Source organism: Gracilinanus agilis, chromosome 2, assembly GCF_016433145.1.
Source record: "Gracilinanus agilis isolate LMUSP501 chromosome 2, AgileGrace, whole genome shotgun sequence".
In the NCBI taxonomy this organism is placed as follows: domain Eukaryota; kingdom Metazoa; phylum Chordata; class Mammalia; order Didelphimorphia; family Didelphidae; genus Gracilinanus; species Gracilinanus agilis.
This window is the reverse complement of record NC_058131.1, coordinates 484,574,719-484,589,392: the sequence shown is the minus strand read 5'-3', so window position 1 is coordinate 484,589,392 and position 14,674 is coordinate 484,574,719. Positions and strand designations below refer to the sequence as shown.

General features: G+C 39.7%; 2 protein-coding genes across 2 annotated transcripts in view; one reads left to right on the top strand and one right to left on the bottom strand.

The window, feature by feature from the left end:
* Positions 1-57: 57 nt before the first annotated feature.
* Positions 58-13,186, bottom strand: SAMD15 (sterile alpha motif domain containing 15). Its single transcript, XM_044662108.1, has 3 exons — positions 11,501-13,186; positions 7,457-7,555; positions 58-729 (listed from the first exon to the last, which is right to left on the bottom strand). Exons 1-3 carry the CDS (start codon positions 13,184-13,186, stop codon positions 439-441), a joined length of 2,076 nt encoding a protein of 691 aa, XP_044518043.1. The 3' UTR covers positions 58-438.
* A 458-nt stretch (positions 13,187-13,644) lies between these two features.
* TMED8 (transmembrane p24 trafficking protein family member 8) overlaps positions 13,645-14,674 on the top strand; it is a 29,613-nt gene continuing 28,583 nt past the window's right edge. Inside the window, exon 1 of the mRNA XM_044664962.1 lies at positions 13,645-13,747. Coding sequence (XP_044520897.1) covers positions 13,645-13,747 — 103 coding nt within the window. The remainder of the gene's footprint in view (positions 13,748-14,674) is intronic.

The window sequence follows — 14,674 nt, the reverse complement described above, 5'->3', positions numbered from 1 at the left end:
AGAAAGAACAATAAAATTTTAAAGCCATATTGGTGTCATAATTCAATTTTAGCAGTAATAGTTGGCTTAAAATTTGTTTTGTGAAGCAATCATGCTTGGGTGAACTTTAGCCTAGATGTCATTTAAGAAATGCTTGAGCAACACTACAAAGGATAATGTTGTAGGTAAACTCAAAGCTCCAATCTATAATGAGTAACATTTCAAACCACTTGTTACTTCTACAACCCATTTTGTTCATACAACCAGACAGCATTATTTGAATTATACATTAAAAACCATCACAATTCCCCTGATGCAATTAAATCCATATTCTCATCTTCATTGTAAAGAAGAAATAAAATGCAACACAGCAGGTGAAATGAGTAAGTCTTTAAGCTAGGAAAAGATCCAATAATTCTGACTCTTGAGTCATCGCTGGGAGAAAATCCCCCACTTCCTTTAAGTTAGTTTAATTTTATCTTTTAAACTATGTGCATGGGCCATTGGCCTTTTCTTTTTCTTTTTCTTCTTTTTTGCGCAAGGATCATCTTTCTTATCACCTTTAGGAACATATTCCTGTAATCCTGCTTCTTCGATAAAACCACATAGGGTCAAAGCATCAGATTTTACCCCGGTATGACCTTTTCGTTCTAAAAATAAGCCCATGTTGTCCCGATAGGGAAGGGAAATGCTGCGACTGAATAATGGTTCCTCGATTCCAAGTAGCTCCCGTGTATGACGTGAAATCACCTGAAATTCAAGAAAAATGTATTTTAATGTGTCAACTGTCCTAACTTAAGTACAGCTAAGTTAAAGGTACTTATCCTAATTCCCTAGAACTCTCTAAACCTAAATCCTGAAGTTATTTCTCTATAAAATTAATTAAATGATGCAATAACTCAAAATCTAGATGGTCTGTTTTTACCACAAACTATTAGTTTTTTAAGAGAAATTCATAAACAAATGTAAAATGAATCTCAACATACCACTTAGGTTTTCTCTTCCCCAGCATTAGATGGTACCAGATGAGTTCATGTATCATTTAAGCCGAATAGCTTGTCAGCTGTAAGATCAGGTAATATTGCAGGGTAGGAACCATAGATAGTCTAGTGGAAGCTATCTATGGCCCCAACTCAAGCAAAGGGCCTGCCTATGAACAGTTCAAGTCAACTTGCAACTAAAAATGAGAAATAAAACCAGTTACTAGAACTAAAGTTAATTACTGGATTGGCAAAAACTAACAAGTTACCTTGACAAATGAACAAACACTATATAGTTAACCTTAAGCTTGAATAGACTATTCTCTATACCTGCAAAAACTGTACTTTAAAAAGAATATTATCTGTCTTTCCAGGATATATTATATGCCCCTACTGAAGGAGTTCAGACATAACAAGTCATGGGAATGATAAATATGTATTCAAAAGCTGATTCCAATGAGCAAGGAGTTCTTTGGTCAGTCTTATGTTTGTATTTTTGATAATTCACATGATTAATTTATACTGAATCCTTCTATCAGAGAAATTGGCTTGGAGTTGAAATTATCTGGTTATGGAGTTGATCTTCCTTTAACCTTTGAGAAATGTCTCATAGCTTTGGACTTCATGCAGTGAAAAGGCGACGGGCGGACTACAAAGTTCCTAAAGAACAGAAAAACCTTACCAATTGGAAATCCTGAGTCAGGAAGAATATCTGACAGATCCAAGACAGTTCTTGGAGGAAGTTCCAGTGGTATTTTCAATCATCTACCTTTTGTCACCTAGCTTGTTGCTTTTGTGAAGAAACTTGTAATCCTGTTTTGTTGAACTCTTTTGTTTTTTGAATCCATGGAGCTCTCTTTGATTCATTTACACTTAAATAAGTCCTGTGGACCACTCTGTCTTTGTATCAGTTTGGTCTTTGATTCCAACTCTCCGTGTGTCTCTTTTCTCTACTCCCTTATCTTAAGCTTTTCACCCATCTTTCCAGTCTCTGGCTTCTGTTATGGCCAAACTAAAGCTGGTATGGGTAAACCTATTTTGTAGGTGGTGGATAGAAGGCCAGAAGCAGTTTGGTAAGATCCTTATTTATTTTTGGAGGAGAGTTGGGATAGGAAAACAGAATGTAGGAAATAAGAGAGTTTCTTATAACTATGCCTAATTCAAACCCTAATCTAAACATCTAATAAACCCTAAAAATCTGTTTTCTTTTCAGCTTCTTCTTGCCTGCTGAAATAGGCCAGCCTAAACCTACTCTGTTCTAAGATAATTTCTAACTATCTACTTATGCTAAATGATAAGTCTTTATCTTTTCCAACCTCCTTAAATCAGGTCTTCTTAACTCCAACTGAAATGGTCTAACTGCCTGTCACAAGAGACACAGACCACACTCCTCCTCTCAGAATTCTGAGAAACACAGACCCCTCAGTAACAGACTTCTTCTCTTTTCAATATTTCGGACCAAACTTCCCAGACCTTAACTGCCAGTTTCTTTGGACAGAGAGAAAACTGATCCAGCACCTTCAAATTCCTCTCAGACCACAAAGAAGCCAGAGCAAATTGGAGTTTTCTTAACTGTCTCTCTTTTTAATAGTTTTCTCTTAAAGAGACAGTTCAAATCTATCTGCTACTGTCTCTTAAAGGAGATGGCATAGAAATTAAAAACCTTCCTCTAACATAAGGCTTCTGTTCCTAACGAGACAGAATATAATTAAATAAACTCCTCATAACACTTCCTTTGTAAGTCAGTAGGATCCACGCATGACTTGTTGAGGCTAGACCCCCACACCTACTAGATCATAATCTCCATGGGGATGATAATTGTCTCATTCATTTCTCCTAGAATCTAGCATGGGCTTCTGAACAGAGAAACTGAAAATTCTGACACTAATAAAACTATTAGTGAAGCTGTGGACCAATCTAACTATTCTGGAAAACAATTTGGAATTATGCTTTAAAAAATGACTAAAATGTTCATACCTTTTGACCCAGGGACCTCACTATTAGGCATATACCACAAGTAAATTAAAAAGAAAAATAGATTTCATGTATCCCAAAACATTCATAGCATTTTTTTGTGTGTGTGGTAGGGAAGAACTAGAATCAAAGCAGCTGCCCATTGTTTGGAAAATGGCTAAACAGATTTTGATTCCATGAATGTAATGGAACATCTGTGCTGTAAGTAACAATGAATATGAATAATTCAGAGATGCTTGGGAAAATAATTTTGAAAGGATACTAAGTGAAGTAAGCAGTCTCAGAAAAATTTTTCTCTACAACTATATACATATACATAACCTACAACAAGATTAATTATTTTGACCAAACATACCACTAAAGAAGAGATGAGATGTACCTTTCCCTCCCTTCTTTAGTGGGGTTTTGAAAACAGTACATATACTGTCAAGATTTGATTGATGTGTGGGTTAATTTTTCCATACTGCTTTTTTCCTTCTTAATTTCTCTGTTAGAAGGGATAGTTTCCTGAATAGAGAGCAGAGGGATATATTTGGAAATGAAAGTGATGTAAAAAAAGAGCTTCTGCTTTGAAAGTCAGAATGTAAAGAGAGTATACCAGCCTGGTTGCCAAAATGAGCATGTATGCTATTAATACATGCTGATGATAAGCACTGAACTTTGTAGAATTTAATTGGTTAAGAAGTTTGTTTTAATTTTTGAGAATCGCAGTGAACCACTTTTCTAAGCTGGTTCCTTGTTTTATGTTATAAGTTCATATACATGTTTAACTAGAATGATCACAGCATTGCCTACACACTCAGAAAAGCAATGTCTTTATGTCTTTTCCTTTGCATTTGAAGACATTACTTAATAGTAATTGACATCTTCTTGTAGGCATGGCTCAAAAAATTAATGCATGACCAGAATTCTTTTGGAAGGGGCCTTAGATCATCTAGCTTAACTCCTCCCCACCTCATTTTACAGATAAAAAAAAAAAAAACACTAAACTAAAAACCTCAGGCTGAGAGAGATTAAATGATTTCTCGAAGTCACCCTGCCAGCAGCAGAGTCAGGATATACATGGGAAAACTAGATTCTGTTTTGTGCCTGGATGACATTTGTTCAGCAGTTTCATTTCTAATGAGTGTTTGTGGGTGTTTAAAAGTAGTTTTCTATATCCAGATGTCAATAACAGAGTTTGACTATTACTGGTTGACATTCCCTTATCATCTCAGCAATAACATTTGGACCAGGGCAGATCCAAGTGGCATCTGAGGCAGCTCTTTCCACATCATTGCACTGGGCTACTAGCTAGCTATATAATAGCTTTTTAAGGTTTGCAAGGGTCCTTTACCTGAATTATCTTATTTTATTTGCACAACAGTCCTGTGAAGTAGATTCTTGTCCTCATTTTACATGTGGGGACATAGAAGCTGGGTGAGATTGAATGACTTGCCCAGGGTCTGTGACACAGCTAGTGAGACTGCATTTGAACCCAAGTCTTCTAGCCTCCTAGCTTACTCCTTGTCATATTATACTGCTTTCTTTTTCAGTTCCTCCCCCCCTTCTTTTTCCTCTGCTCTTCTCCCTCTTTTTGTTTACATCCTACATCTATGTGTTACCTCTACAAACATTATTTGGTCCTGTTTGGAATAAAGTCAAGGAAAAATGTAGTTCACTTTTGATTTTCTTTCTAAAAGCACTTAAAATGTATGTGTTGGGTACACATTATAAGCAGAGACTGTGCAAGGTTCTGAGAGGGTTAGAAATTAGAATAAAACACAGATCCTGTCTCTGTAGGTTGCTTATAATGGAGTTGGGGAGAGAAGACAAATAAATATACATAAAATGGTTAAATAGAAACACAATACAGCATATTCTATGCGCCAAATGAGTATACTCTGTAGAACTATATGGTGTTCAAAGAAGAGGAAGAATACCGTATTAGCCTGAATATATGACCCCACATACAGTGCGATCTCAAATATTTTGAAGGGCGTAAAAGGGAATTCTTAATCCCTTTCTTCTAATTTAACTGGGGACCTGGAGGTCCTTTTACCATAGAGATGTGTAAAGATATACCAGCCCACAGTGAAAGGAAGCAGAAACTAGAGAGACAGGAAGTGAGGGGAGAAGGGGATAAAAAAAAAAAAAAAGCCAGCTCGGAGGACTGAGATGGGCTTTTTGGCTTTTTGACCTTTTTTGGGTTGGGAGCTGGTTGGTAGTTGGTAGTTTGTCGTTGGGGGTTCGTTATTGGTTGTTAGTTGGGAGATATATATATTCTGCCTGGTGAGCTGAGCTGAAGGGTGATCAGCTGGACTTTCTCTAATGGCAGTTATAGGTAGTTATAGGGTAGCTAGTTAAGTATTAGGCATTTTCTCTCTTTCTCTCTTTCCTATATTTCCCTCCTTTTACTATATTCCCATTAAAACAAAAATTGTTAAAAGCTGCTCTCCTATTTTGTCAAACTCCTAATTTAACCCTTACAAGGGTACCTCAGAAAGAGGAAACACCCATTTTATTTTCTCTTTTAAATTATAATTTTTCTCTTAACTCACGAATAATGTAGGCACTTTATATTTGAAGTTTTTTCAAGGTTCTGAAAACAAGTTAAAGAAGTTTTAATGCCAACACTTTTATTAAATGTGTATTACTTTTATAGATACTTGTAAGAAACTACCTTCTAATATTTAATCTTGTTCTCCTTCCTCTTCTTTTTCCTCATCTCCCAAAGTGGAAACATAATTCTAGTCATTGCTGTCACCCTCTTCTTCCCACAAAAATACTTTGCTACCATCCGAACTGTTTGATATACAACATTTTTCAAATCCAAGTATAGTGGACTCGGTGGAAATTTTGTCCAAAGAGCCTTTGATTCAGTTCCCTAATACAGTGACCCAGTTTCTTTATTTTTCCCAATGGAGTAAATTCATGGTTCCAGTCAACATCCACTCATTATATTCTTTCCTCAAATGATCTTTGAATGGCTTATTGATTACTACATCTAACACTTGTAATTATGACATCATTCCTCCCGGAATAACAACCAGGTCCATGCACATTTCAGCAATTCTCTTCTTCACATTTTCAGTCAGGCATAGAGTAAGAGCATTCCTCTCTGATGCAATAACACACCGGGACACCTACCCCAAACCATATTCAACCAATCTAACACAAGTTCTTCATTCATCCATCTTTTTTCCTGCACTCGAAAGATCACTCCTGATGGCCACTTTTCCTTAGGTAATGTTTTACGCCTTAGAATTACATAAGGAGTCAGTTTTCGCCTATCAGCTGTGACTGCAAGCATCACAGTTATTCTTATTTTCTCATTTCCAGTAGTTTTAATTAACACTGATTTGGCACCTTTAGTATTAACGGTGATATTTGATGGAATATCAAAACAAATAGGCAGCTGGTTGCGATTTCCCATCTGCCTTGCTTTTTACGTATATTGAGTGCACACAACTTGTGGTTTCAAAGCTGGAAGTGCTCAAAAATAGTGTGGATGTGACTTTCAAAGGTACATATTGCGGGGGGGGAACGTCAGGCTAATGCGGTACTATGAGCTGGAGTTGCTGGAAAGGCTTCATGGGACATGAAGCATGAGACATGAGTTTGGATAGAAGGAATTCCAACTGGTGGAGAAGAGGAGGGAGGGCAGTATGGGTGAAGAGGATAGTATAAACAAAGGCAGAGTAAGAATATTAAAGGTATGTTTGAGAGACAGCCAGTGTATGGGAGGGAGGATAGTGAGATGACCACTCTTCTGGGTTTTAGGAATAGAATTTTCACTTAGGATAAAAGCTGAATTAGACCTCTGAAGTTTCTCCTAACTCTGAAATTCTATGATGATTTGAGAAAGGCAAGTTGGGGCCTGCATGTAGAGGGCCTACAAAGCTCAGCCATCATCATATAGGCAGTAAGGAGCCATGGAAAGCAATAAGGAGGGAGAGAAGCTATGAGTGTTTTAGGATAATTAATTTAGCAGTAGTTTTTTAGGAGGAATTAAAATAGGGAAATGAATCAAGATAGAAAAACCATCTAAGAAGCTATTAAATAATCTTAGTATGAGCTGATAAGGGTCTAAATTAGGGTAATGGAATTCAAAATGGAAAAGGGGCTGCTAAGTGGCTCAGTGGATAGAGAGCCAGACCTGGAGACTTGGAGGTTCTGGGTTCCAGTGTGGCCTCAGACACTTTCTGGCTGTGTGACTCTGGGCAAGTCACTTGACTCCAATTGCCTAGGTATTAACACTCTTCTGCTTTGGAATTAATACTTAGTATCAATTTCAAGACAGAAGGTAAGGATTAAAAAAATAGAGAAAGAGTATAACATATGGGAAACATGGTAGAGGAAGATTCAAAGATGACAGAGGTTTTTAGCCTGGAAGATTGGGAGCATGACAATATCTAATTAAGAGAAATAAAGAAAAGTCAGGAAGAAGGAACCAGTTCTGGAGGAAAGATAATAGTCAACTAATTTCAGACATATTGAGGTTAAGTAACACTGTAAAGGAATTCTTTGTGAACACTGCTCACCTTCATATCCTCAAAATCTGTTATTCCCATCTGAGGAAGGTTTGAACAGTTAACATGGATGAGTTTCCGGCCACTGATGAAATTTGTTGTAAAACATTCCTGTCAGTACAACAAGAACGTCACTCGAAAGATGTACTGCCGGCAGCAAAAGAAAGAAATAGAAATCATGATTGTTTCTAGGCCTATGCTTAGAAAAGTAAGCTTTACTTTTATTATAATTGTTTACTTTTTTCTTTCCAGTCAGGTTCACCACTTTAGTCACCTGATAAAAGGTCAAATTTCCCTTAAAAAAATGCAAGTAGATAGAGAGCCAGGTCTGAAGTCAGTAGTTCCTGGGTTCAAATCTGGTCTCAGATACTTCCTAGCTGTGTAACCCTGGACAAGTCACTTGGCCCCCATTGCCTAGCCCTTAACCACTCTTTTGCAATATGGATTCTGAGACAGAAGGTAAGGTTTTTTTTTTTTTTTAAATGTAAGTTCATTCTCTTGTCCTGCTACAACCTGTACTTTATTCCACCAAATTAACATTAATTTTGATCAGTTGGAGAAGGAAATGGACTCTTGCTCATTTGACTAAAAAATGAGAGAAAGGAATTGGGGACTACTTTTTAACATTTAGGCTTTTCATCAGTTGTTGTTCCTAGATAGAGATGACTTCCTACAAACATTTTATGTATTAAAATAATATGTCTGAATATATAGAGACCTGTTCTTTTTCCTTAACCTTCCCAATATTTAACCATTACCTCCTCTCAATAATTTGGCCCATTTTATAGCCTCCTGCCTACTTTCCAATATCCTAGTCCTTAATTCTGATACCCTCACCTCATCACATCTTTAGGCCTTGTCATAGACATTTTTTTAACCCTTATCTTCTGTCTTAGAATTTATACTAAATACTGGTTCCAAGGTTGAAGTGAGGGCTACAAAATTAGAGTTAAATGACTTGTTCAGGGTCACATAGCCAGGAAGGGTCTGAGTCTAGATTTAAACTCAAGACTTCATCTCCAGGCCTGAATCTCTATCCACTGAGCCATATTACTGCCTCGACTCTTATTTGAGTCTAATTTCTCCCAAAACAGCCTCCTGGTGCAATTATTGTGCTGAGACTCTCACAATGGTAAACACTACTCTTCTGAGTTCAGTTTTCTATTTGTATCTCCTGTACTTAGCACAGTGCTTTGTAAGCACTAACCTCTTAGAAACCTAATTTTTTTTTCCTTGCCTTCCCACCTCCTGTTATGGAGAAGAACTTGTAATCTCTTTGGGGCCTATTTCCTTGGTATTAGTACAGAGTTCACTTGACCAATACCCATTTCTACATCTTTTAACCTCAGAGCAACATGCTTTGATCTATTTACTTCTCCCTGTTGTCATTTTTACTGATCTTTCACCCTTCTAAAAGGGTGTACCTTGTACAGTAAAATAAGAATTACCCTAAGAATAAGCACTACTTATAAGGAAATCTAATATGTTTGCCACTTGGCCCCCATTGCCTAGCCCTTAACCACTCTTTTGCAATATGGATTCTAATTTTAATTTGTATTTAAAGAACATTCTGGACACTGAGTACATTCCTCATTTGTTAATTTTCAATTGCTATAAAATCAAGGTCAAGCCCTGTTTAAGCTATATGTTATATTGTGTGACAGTATGACATGTATATATGTTATCTATACATGATTTGAGAAAAATACTTTTCACACATAACCTGGAAAATTTTGTACTGATTAAAAGGTATATTAAAACTTAATTTAAATGCCCTACATTAGTATATCTATGGAAAGAATAAACAAAAATTATTCCTATTTTAGTGAAAATTGACAATAAAGTCACTAGTATTTGAAAACTTTTAGAAATCTAAGTTTTAGTGTGCCCAAAATACTAATTAGGAATTGTGATTCATGCCTGGAAGTCTAACTGCAGATTGATGGTACAAAAAGGTGTTAGAGAGGGCAGCAAGGTGGCTCAGTGAATAAGGAGTGAGGCATAGTATTGATTCTAAATCAGAAGATAAGGAACCCTTACCTTCTGTCTTAGAATCAATACAGTGTATTGTCTCTAAGAGGATTAAAAGGGGCAGTTGGGTAGTTCAGTGGATTGAGAGCCAGGCCTAGAGATGGGAGGTCCTAGGTTCAAATCCCACCTCAGACACTTCCCAGCTGTGTGACCCTGGGCAAGTCACTTGACCCCCATTGCCCACCCTTATCACTCTTCCACCTATGAGCCAATACACAGAAGTGAAGAGTTTAAAAAAATTAAAAAATAAACTAAGAGGATTAAAACAAAAGATTGTTATAGTTATTAGAAATTAGGAAGGGAGAGGAATAAATTGGCCTTGGCCTGGTGGTGTCCTATTATGAAAAGGTAAAAAAAACCCAAAAAAACAAAAAACTTCTAATAGGAAAATTCCTTTCACCTCCCTCCCATACTTTAGTCAGAATCAATATTTCATTAAATAAGTCAAAATCATGACTAATATTTTTCTAATAAAGCAGTTTTCAACGATTGACTCCTTAAATTGGAATGATATAATGAGATATTTGGTCGCTGACACATATAGTAAGGAAAACTATAATCAGAGTATTCTAAGTCTCTGGTCAAAGAGCTGCCACTATATAACAACATGAAAAAGCATTAAGAACTGAACTTGAAGGCTACATGTCAGAAACATTATTATTAACTAGTATAAGATGGAATCCTTAAATTAGGTTCACTCTAAATTGGAGGGGAGGGGAGAGTTCCCAATAATGGGAAAGCCTGTGTAAACTGTTTTGAACTTTTAATCTAGAAACTTGAGCTGAGTGAATTCTGGACATGTGCAAAGGCAGCGAGTAGAGAATTGGGATGGTATATAGAGAAGGCAACAAATAGACCAGTCTGGCTGGAAAAGCATTTTCGGAGTTCTGACCAATCTTGCTAACTTCCATGAGGCTTACCTTGATCTCCAAAGTTGTTAGTTTCACTCCCAACTTCAAATTATCTTCTATATACTTTGCATATATCTTATATTTGCTGCTTCTTCTTCTTTTTTTGTTAAACCCTTACCTTCTGTCTTAGAATCATGACTAAGTATCAGTTCCAAGGGAGAACAGTAAGGGCTAGGCAACTGAGGTTAAGTGTCTTGCCCAGGGTCATGCAGCTAGGAAGTATCTGAGGCCAGATTGAGGCTAGGACCTCCTAGTCTCCAAAACCTGGCTTTCTATCTACCTAGCTTCCCCTTGTATTTACATCTATGTGTACCTGCTATTTCCCACAATTTTTCCTTGTAGTATGCCTATTCTGGTCTTTCTAGTTTAGAAATCTGTGACTACTTTTATATTTTCTTTTGTTTCTAACAGAGTTGCCATTGTAGGGAACTACAATGGTGGAAAAAAAGTGATTTCCCTGAGGACACGACCAGTTAAGGTTAGCCTCTCTTTATCCATTATACTAAGCTCACTCTCACTCTCCCAACAAAAGCCTTCAAAATCTATGGTTACACTCTCATACTACAAGGCATTAGAGAGGATAACTTTGTTGAATGATGCACTTCGTTATTAAACAACTAAAATAGGTTTTGAATTTGTAGAGCTGAAAATTCTTTACAAATATATTTCTTAGATATCTTTTTATCTCTATTCAGGTATACGTCTTAATTATTCCCAATTTAGAGTTGAGCAAACTAAGAAATAGTTAAATGATTTTTTCAATGTCAGACATCTAATTGGTGACAGGTCCAGAATTAGAACCTAAATTTCTTAATCACAGATTCATGCTCTTTCTATTCAACTCAAGCAATATTCACTTCTACAGTTCCCCTGAAGACCTGGGTCAAACACAGGGGACTGAGTGGGATAAAAAGAGATGCTAAGTTAATATATGACTTCCAGTCAGAAGACCCGTGTTGAGTCCTGGCTTCACTTACTATTCACAAGTGGATCAGTAAGTAAATCATTTAACTTCAGAATTTTTTCATTTATAAAATGGGGATTAACAGTATTGGGCTATGAAAGTGCTTTAACCATAAAGGTATATATAAATATGAGCTTAAACTAATATTACCTTGTATTGAGGAAACCCTAGTTGGCTAATCCACTCTGCAACATCTTCTGGGCTCCATGTGAGGTAATGTGTCTTAGTAGTTTCAGGTTTCTTTGGTTTTTCCTGGATGTCAGATTCTGAGGCTGGTTCTGAACTTGTTTCAGTTATGACTACCTCTTTGATTTCCTTAGTGTCTTTTGAAGATTTCTTCCTATGAAAGGTTTCTTTTTCATCCTCAGCCAAGAGGGGATGAAATTTCATGGACGTCCTATGAGCTTCTTCAAAGCTGAGCCGTTCTTTAGAGAGGATACCTACTGTACTCTCTGAGGATGACCACTTCCGGACCTCTCCACCAACAGATTCCAAAGCCTTGGTAGGAGACTCTGTCTCACTCTCAACAAAGGAATCAGGATATTTGTTCCATGCGAGCATGTCTTCAGCAAATCCAAGTCCCACCTCTGGTAACTCAGAGGGCCTTTCTTTTTCAAACTTAGTTTCCTGAGGAATCTCTGGCTCAACTTTAATATCCTGAGGAGTCTCTGCTTCAGTGTCCTTGGGAATCTCTGCCTCTGCCTCTTCAGGGGTCTTTTCTTGATGAGTTAAGTCCTCAGGCTTAGTTTCCTGAGAGATTCTTGGCTTTAACTCTTCATGGGCCTGGGTTTCAGCATCCTGAGGAGTCTCTGCCTCAGTGTCCTTAGGAATCTCTGACTCTGCCTTTTCAGGGGATTTTTCTTGCTGAGTTAAGTCCTCAAGCTTAGTTTCCTGAGAGATCTTTAGCTTTAACTCCTCCTGGGCCTGGGTTTCAGCATCCTGAGGAGTCTCTGCCTCAGTGCCCTTAGGAATCTCTGACTCTGCCTTTTCAGGGGCCTTTTCTTGTTGAGTTAAGTCCTCAAGCTTAGTTTCCTGAGAGATCTTTGGCTTTAACTCCTCCTGGGCCTGGGTTTCAGCTCCCTGAGGGATCTCTGACTCTGCCTTTTCAGGGGACTTTTCCTCAGTGCCTTGCTGAGGCAAGTCTTCAAGCTTAGTTTCCTGAGAGATCCCTTGCTTTAATTCTTCCTGGGACTGGGCTTCATCTCCCTGAGGAATCTCTGCTCCTGCCTTTTCAGGGGACTTTTCCTCAGTGCCCTGCAGAGGTAAGTCTTCAAGCTTAGTTTCCTGAGAAATCCCTGGCTTTAACTCCCCCTGGGACTGAGTTTCAGCACCCTGAAGAGTCTCTGCCTCAGTGTCCTTAGGAATCTCTGACTCTGCCTTTTCAGGGGACTTTTCTTGTTGAGTTAAGTCCTCAAGCTTAGTTTCCTGAGAGATCTTTGACTTTAACTCCTCCTGGGCCTGGGTTTCAGCATCCTGAGGAGTCTCTGCCTCAGTGTCCTTAGGAATCTCTGGCTCTGTCTTTGCAGGGGGCTTTTCCTCATTATCCTCCTGGGTCTGGCCTTCAGTGCCCTGAGGAGCATCTGGCTGAGAATCCTCCGGAATCTGTGATCCTGTTTTTTCCCGGGGCGCTTCTTCGGTCTTTTTTTGAGAAAAGTCCTCAGGCCTGGTGTCCTGAGGGATCCCTGGTTCCTGCTGGGACTTGGCTTCAGTGTCTGCCTCAGACTCCTCAGTTCCCTTCTGAGGTGGCTCTGGGCCCGCTTCTTTCTCATGGTCGGGGGTCTCCGGGTTGGCATTATCTCCAGGCTTGGAGTCATAGTCCTCAGGCAAACCCTCCATTGTCGCGCCGGGAAGAGGGCGCTCACAGCGTCCACAGCAGCCTGAGACTCCAGGAGCGTCTCTATGGAGACCACGACTTCCGGAAGTGCCTGGCTCAACCTTCCCCCAGCCTCCTCTCGTTCTTTCTGGCCATGGTCTAAAAGAAGAATCAGCAAAAAGGGAACCAGCTATCGTCCCGTCCCAGTCCCGTTCCCATTCATCCCTTCCTTCCCCTCTCCCTCAGCTTCTCCTAGCCAGAGTCAGAGGGAATGGGAACCTGAATGAGGCGGAATCTTTATCGGAAAGGGCTGCTCCTGCGGAAGCTCCTTCCGGTTCGGCTTCATCGGCTCTCGGCTCTTTCCGCCTCGACTAGGGCCTCGGGCTTCGGCTGTTTCCGAAGCAGGTTCCTTCTCTTGCTCACTGCTGCCGCGGACAAGCTGTGGAGTCGGTGAGCTGCGCTGCGTTGGGCTGGGCTGCAGATGTCGGACTCACTGCTCACCTCGGGTTCAGGGTTCGAAAACCCAACTGGCGACGGGGTAGAGACTGGAGCTGGGGCTGGGGATTGTCCAGCCCCCGCCGTAGGTATGTACCCCAAAAGGCTGAGGACTCCCCCCGTCCCATAATGAAGAAATGGAGGGGTCCCCCCAGGGCTTGCCTTCACTGCTTGTTAACGTTTCTTTGTATTCTCAGTTCGTGGCAATAAATACTAAAATATAGATGCTTATTAACTGACCTTTGCATGCAACCATTGGTGTAACATATATGTTGCTCCCTACCACCTGGGAGGGGGACCTTCCTCCATCCTTCTCAGGAGATGGACATGGTGGACTCGGACTTCGCCCAGCTCCGCCCCTCCAGGATGGACGCACCCTTCTCTCCCTGTATCGCCCCACCTTTCCCCACCCCGGTTTCCCTTGCTCCCTGTGGCTTGCTGCTGGGCGGCGGGGGGGGGGGGGGGGGGTGAACTTTTTTATTCTTTTTTCGGAATGTTCACGCTTCGGCTTACCTGCCTTGCCTCAGCCCAGATGAAGATGTCAGCTGATTGACCCTAATCGTTGCCTCTGCCTCACCCTCTTTTCAGTCCTAAACCCTGTCCTCCTCTCTACCTGACACCTTTCTTCTCAGACCCCGACCCCCCAAGTGCCTGCCACCATCCCTCACACCCTTCTCCTCTGGCTGCCCCGCCAGCCCCCAAGCCTTTTGCTTATCTGTCATTGACTCAGCTTTCTCATAGGATCAAAAAGCCTTGGACCTGAAAGGGACCTTAGAGCAAGGGGTTCTTAATCTAGAGTCTAGTTGATAGATTTTAATCCGCTAACTAACACTAAGTGACTATAATGTGCCAGGCACTGTGCTAATCCTTGGAGATACCAAGAAAGGTAAAAGTTTAGTCCTTGTTAACCCCAATTGCTTAGTCCTTACCAATATTGATTCTAAGACAAAAGGTAAGGATTTGAAAAAACAAAACAAAATATTTTGAGTAGTCCATAGGCCTTTACTAGACAAAGG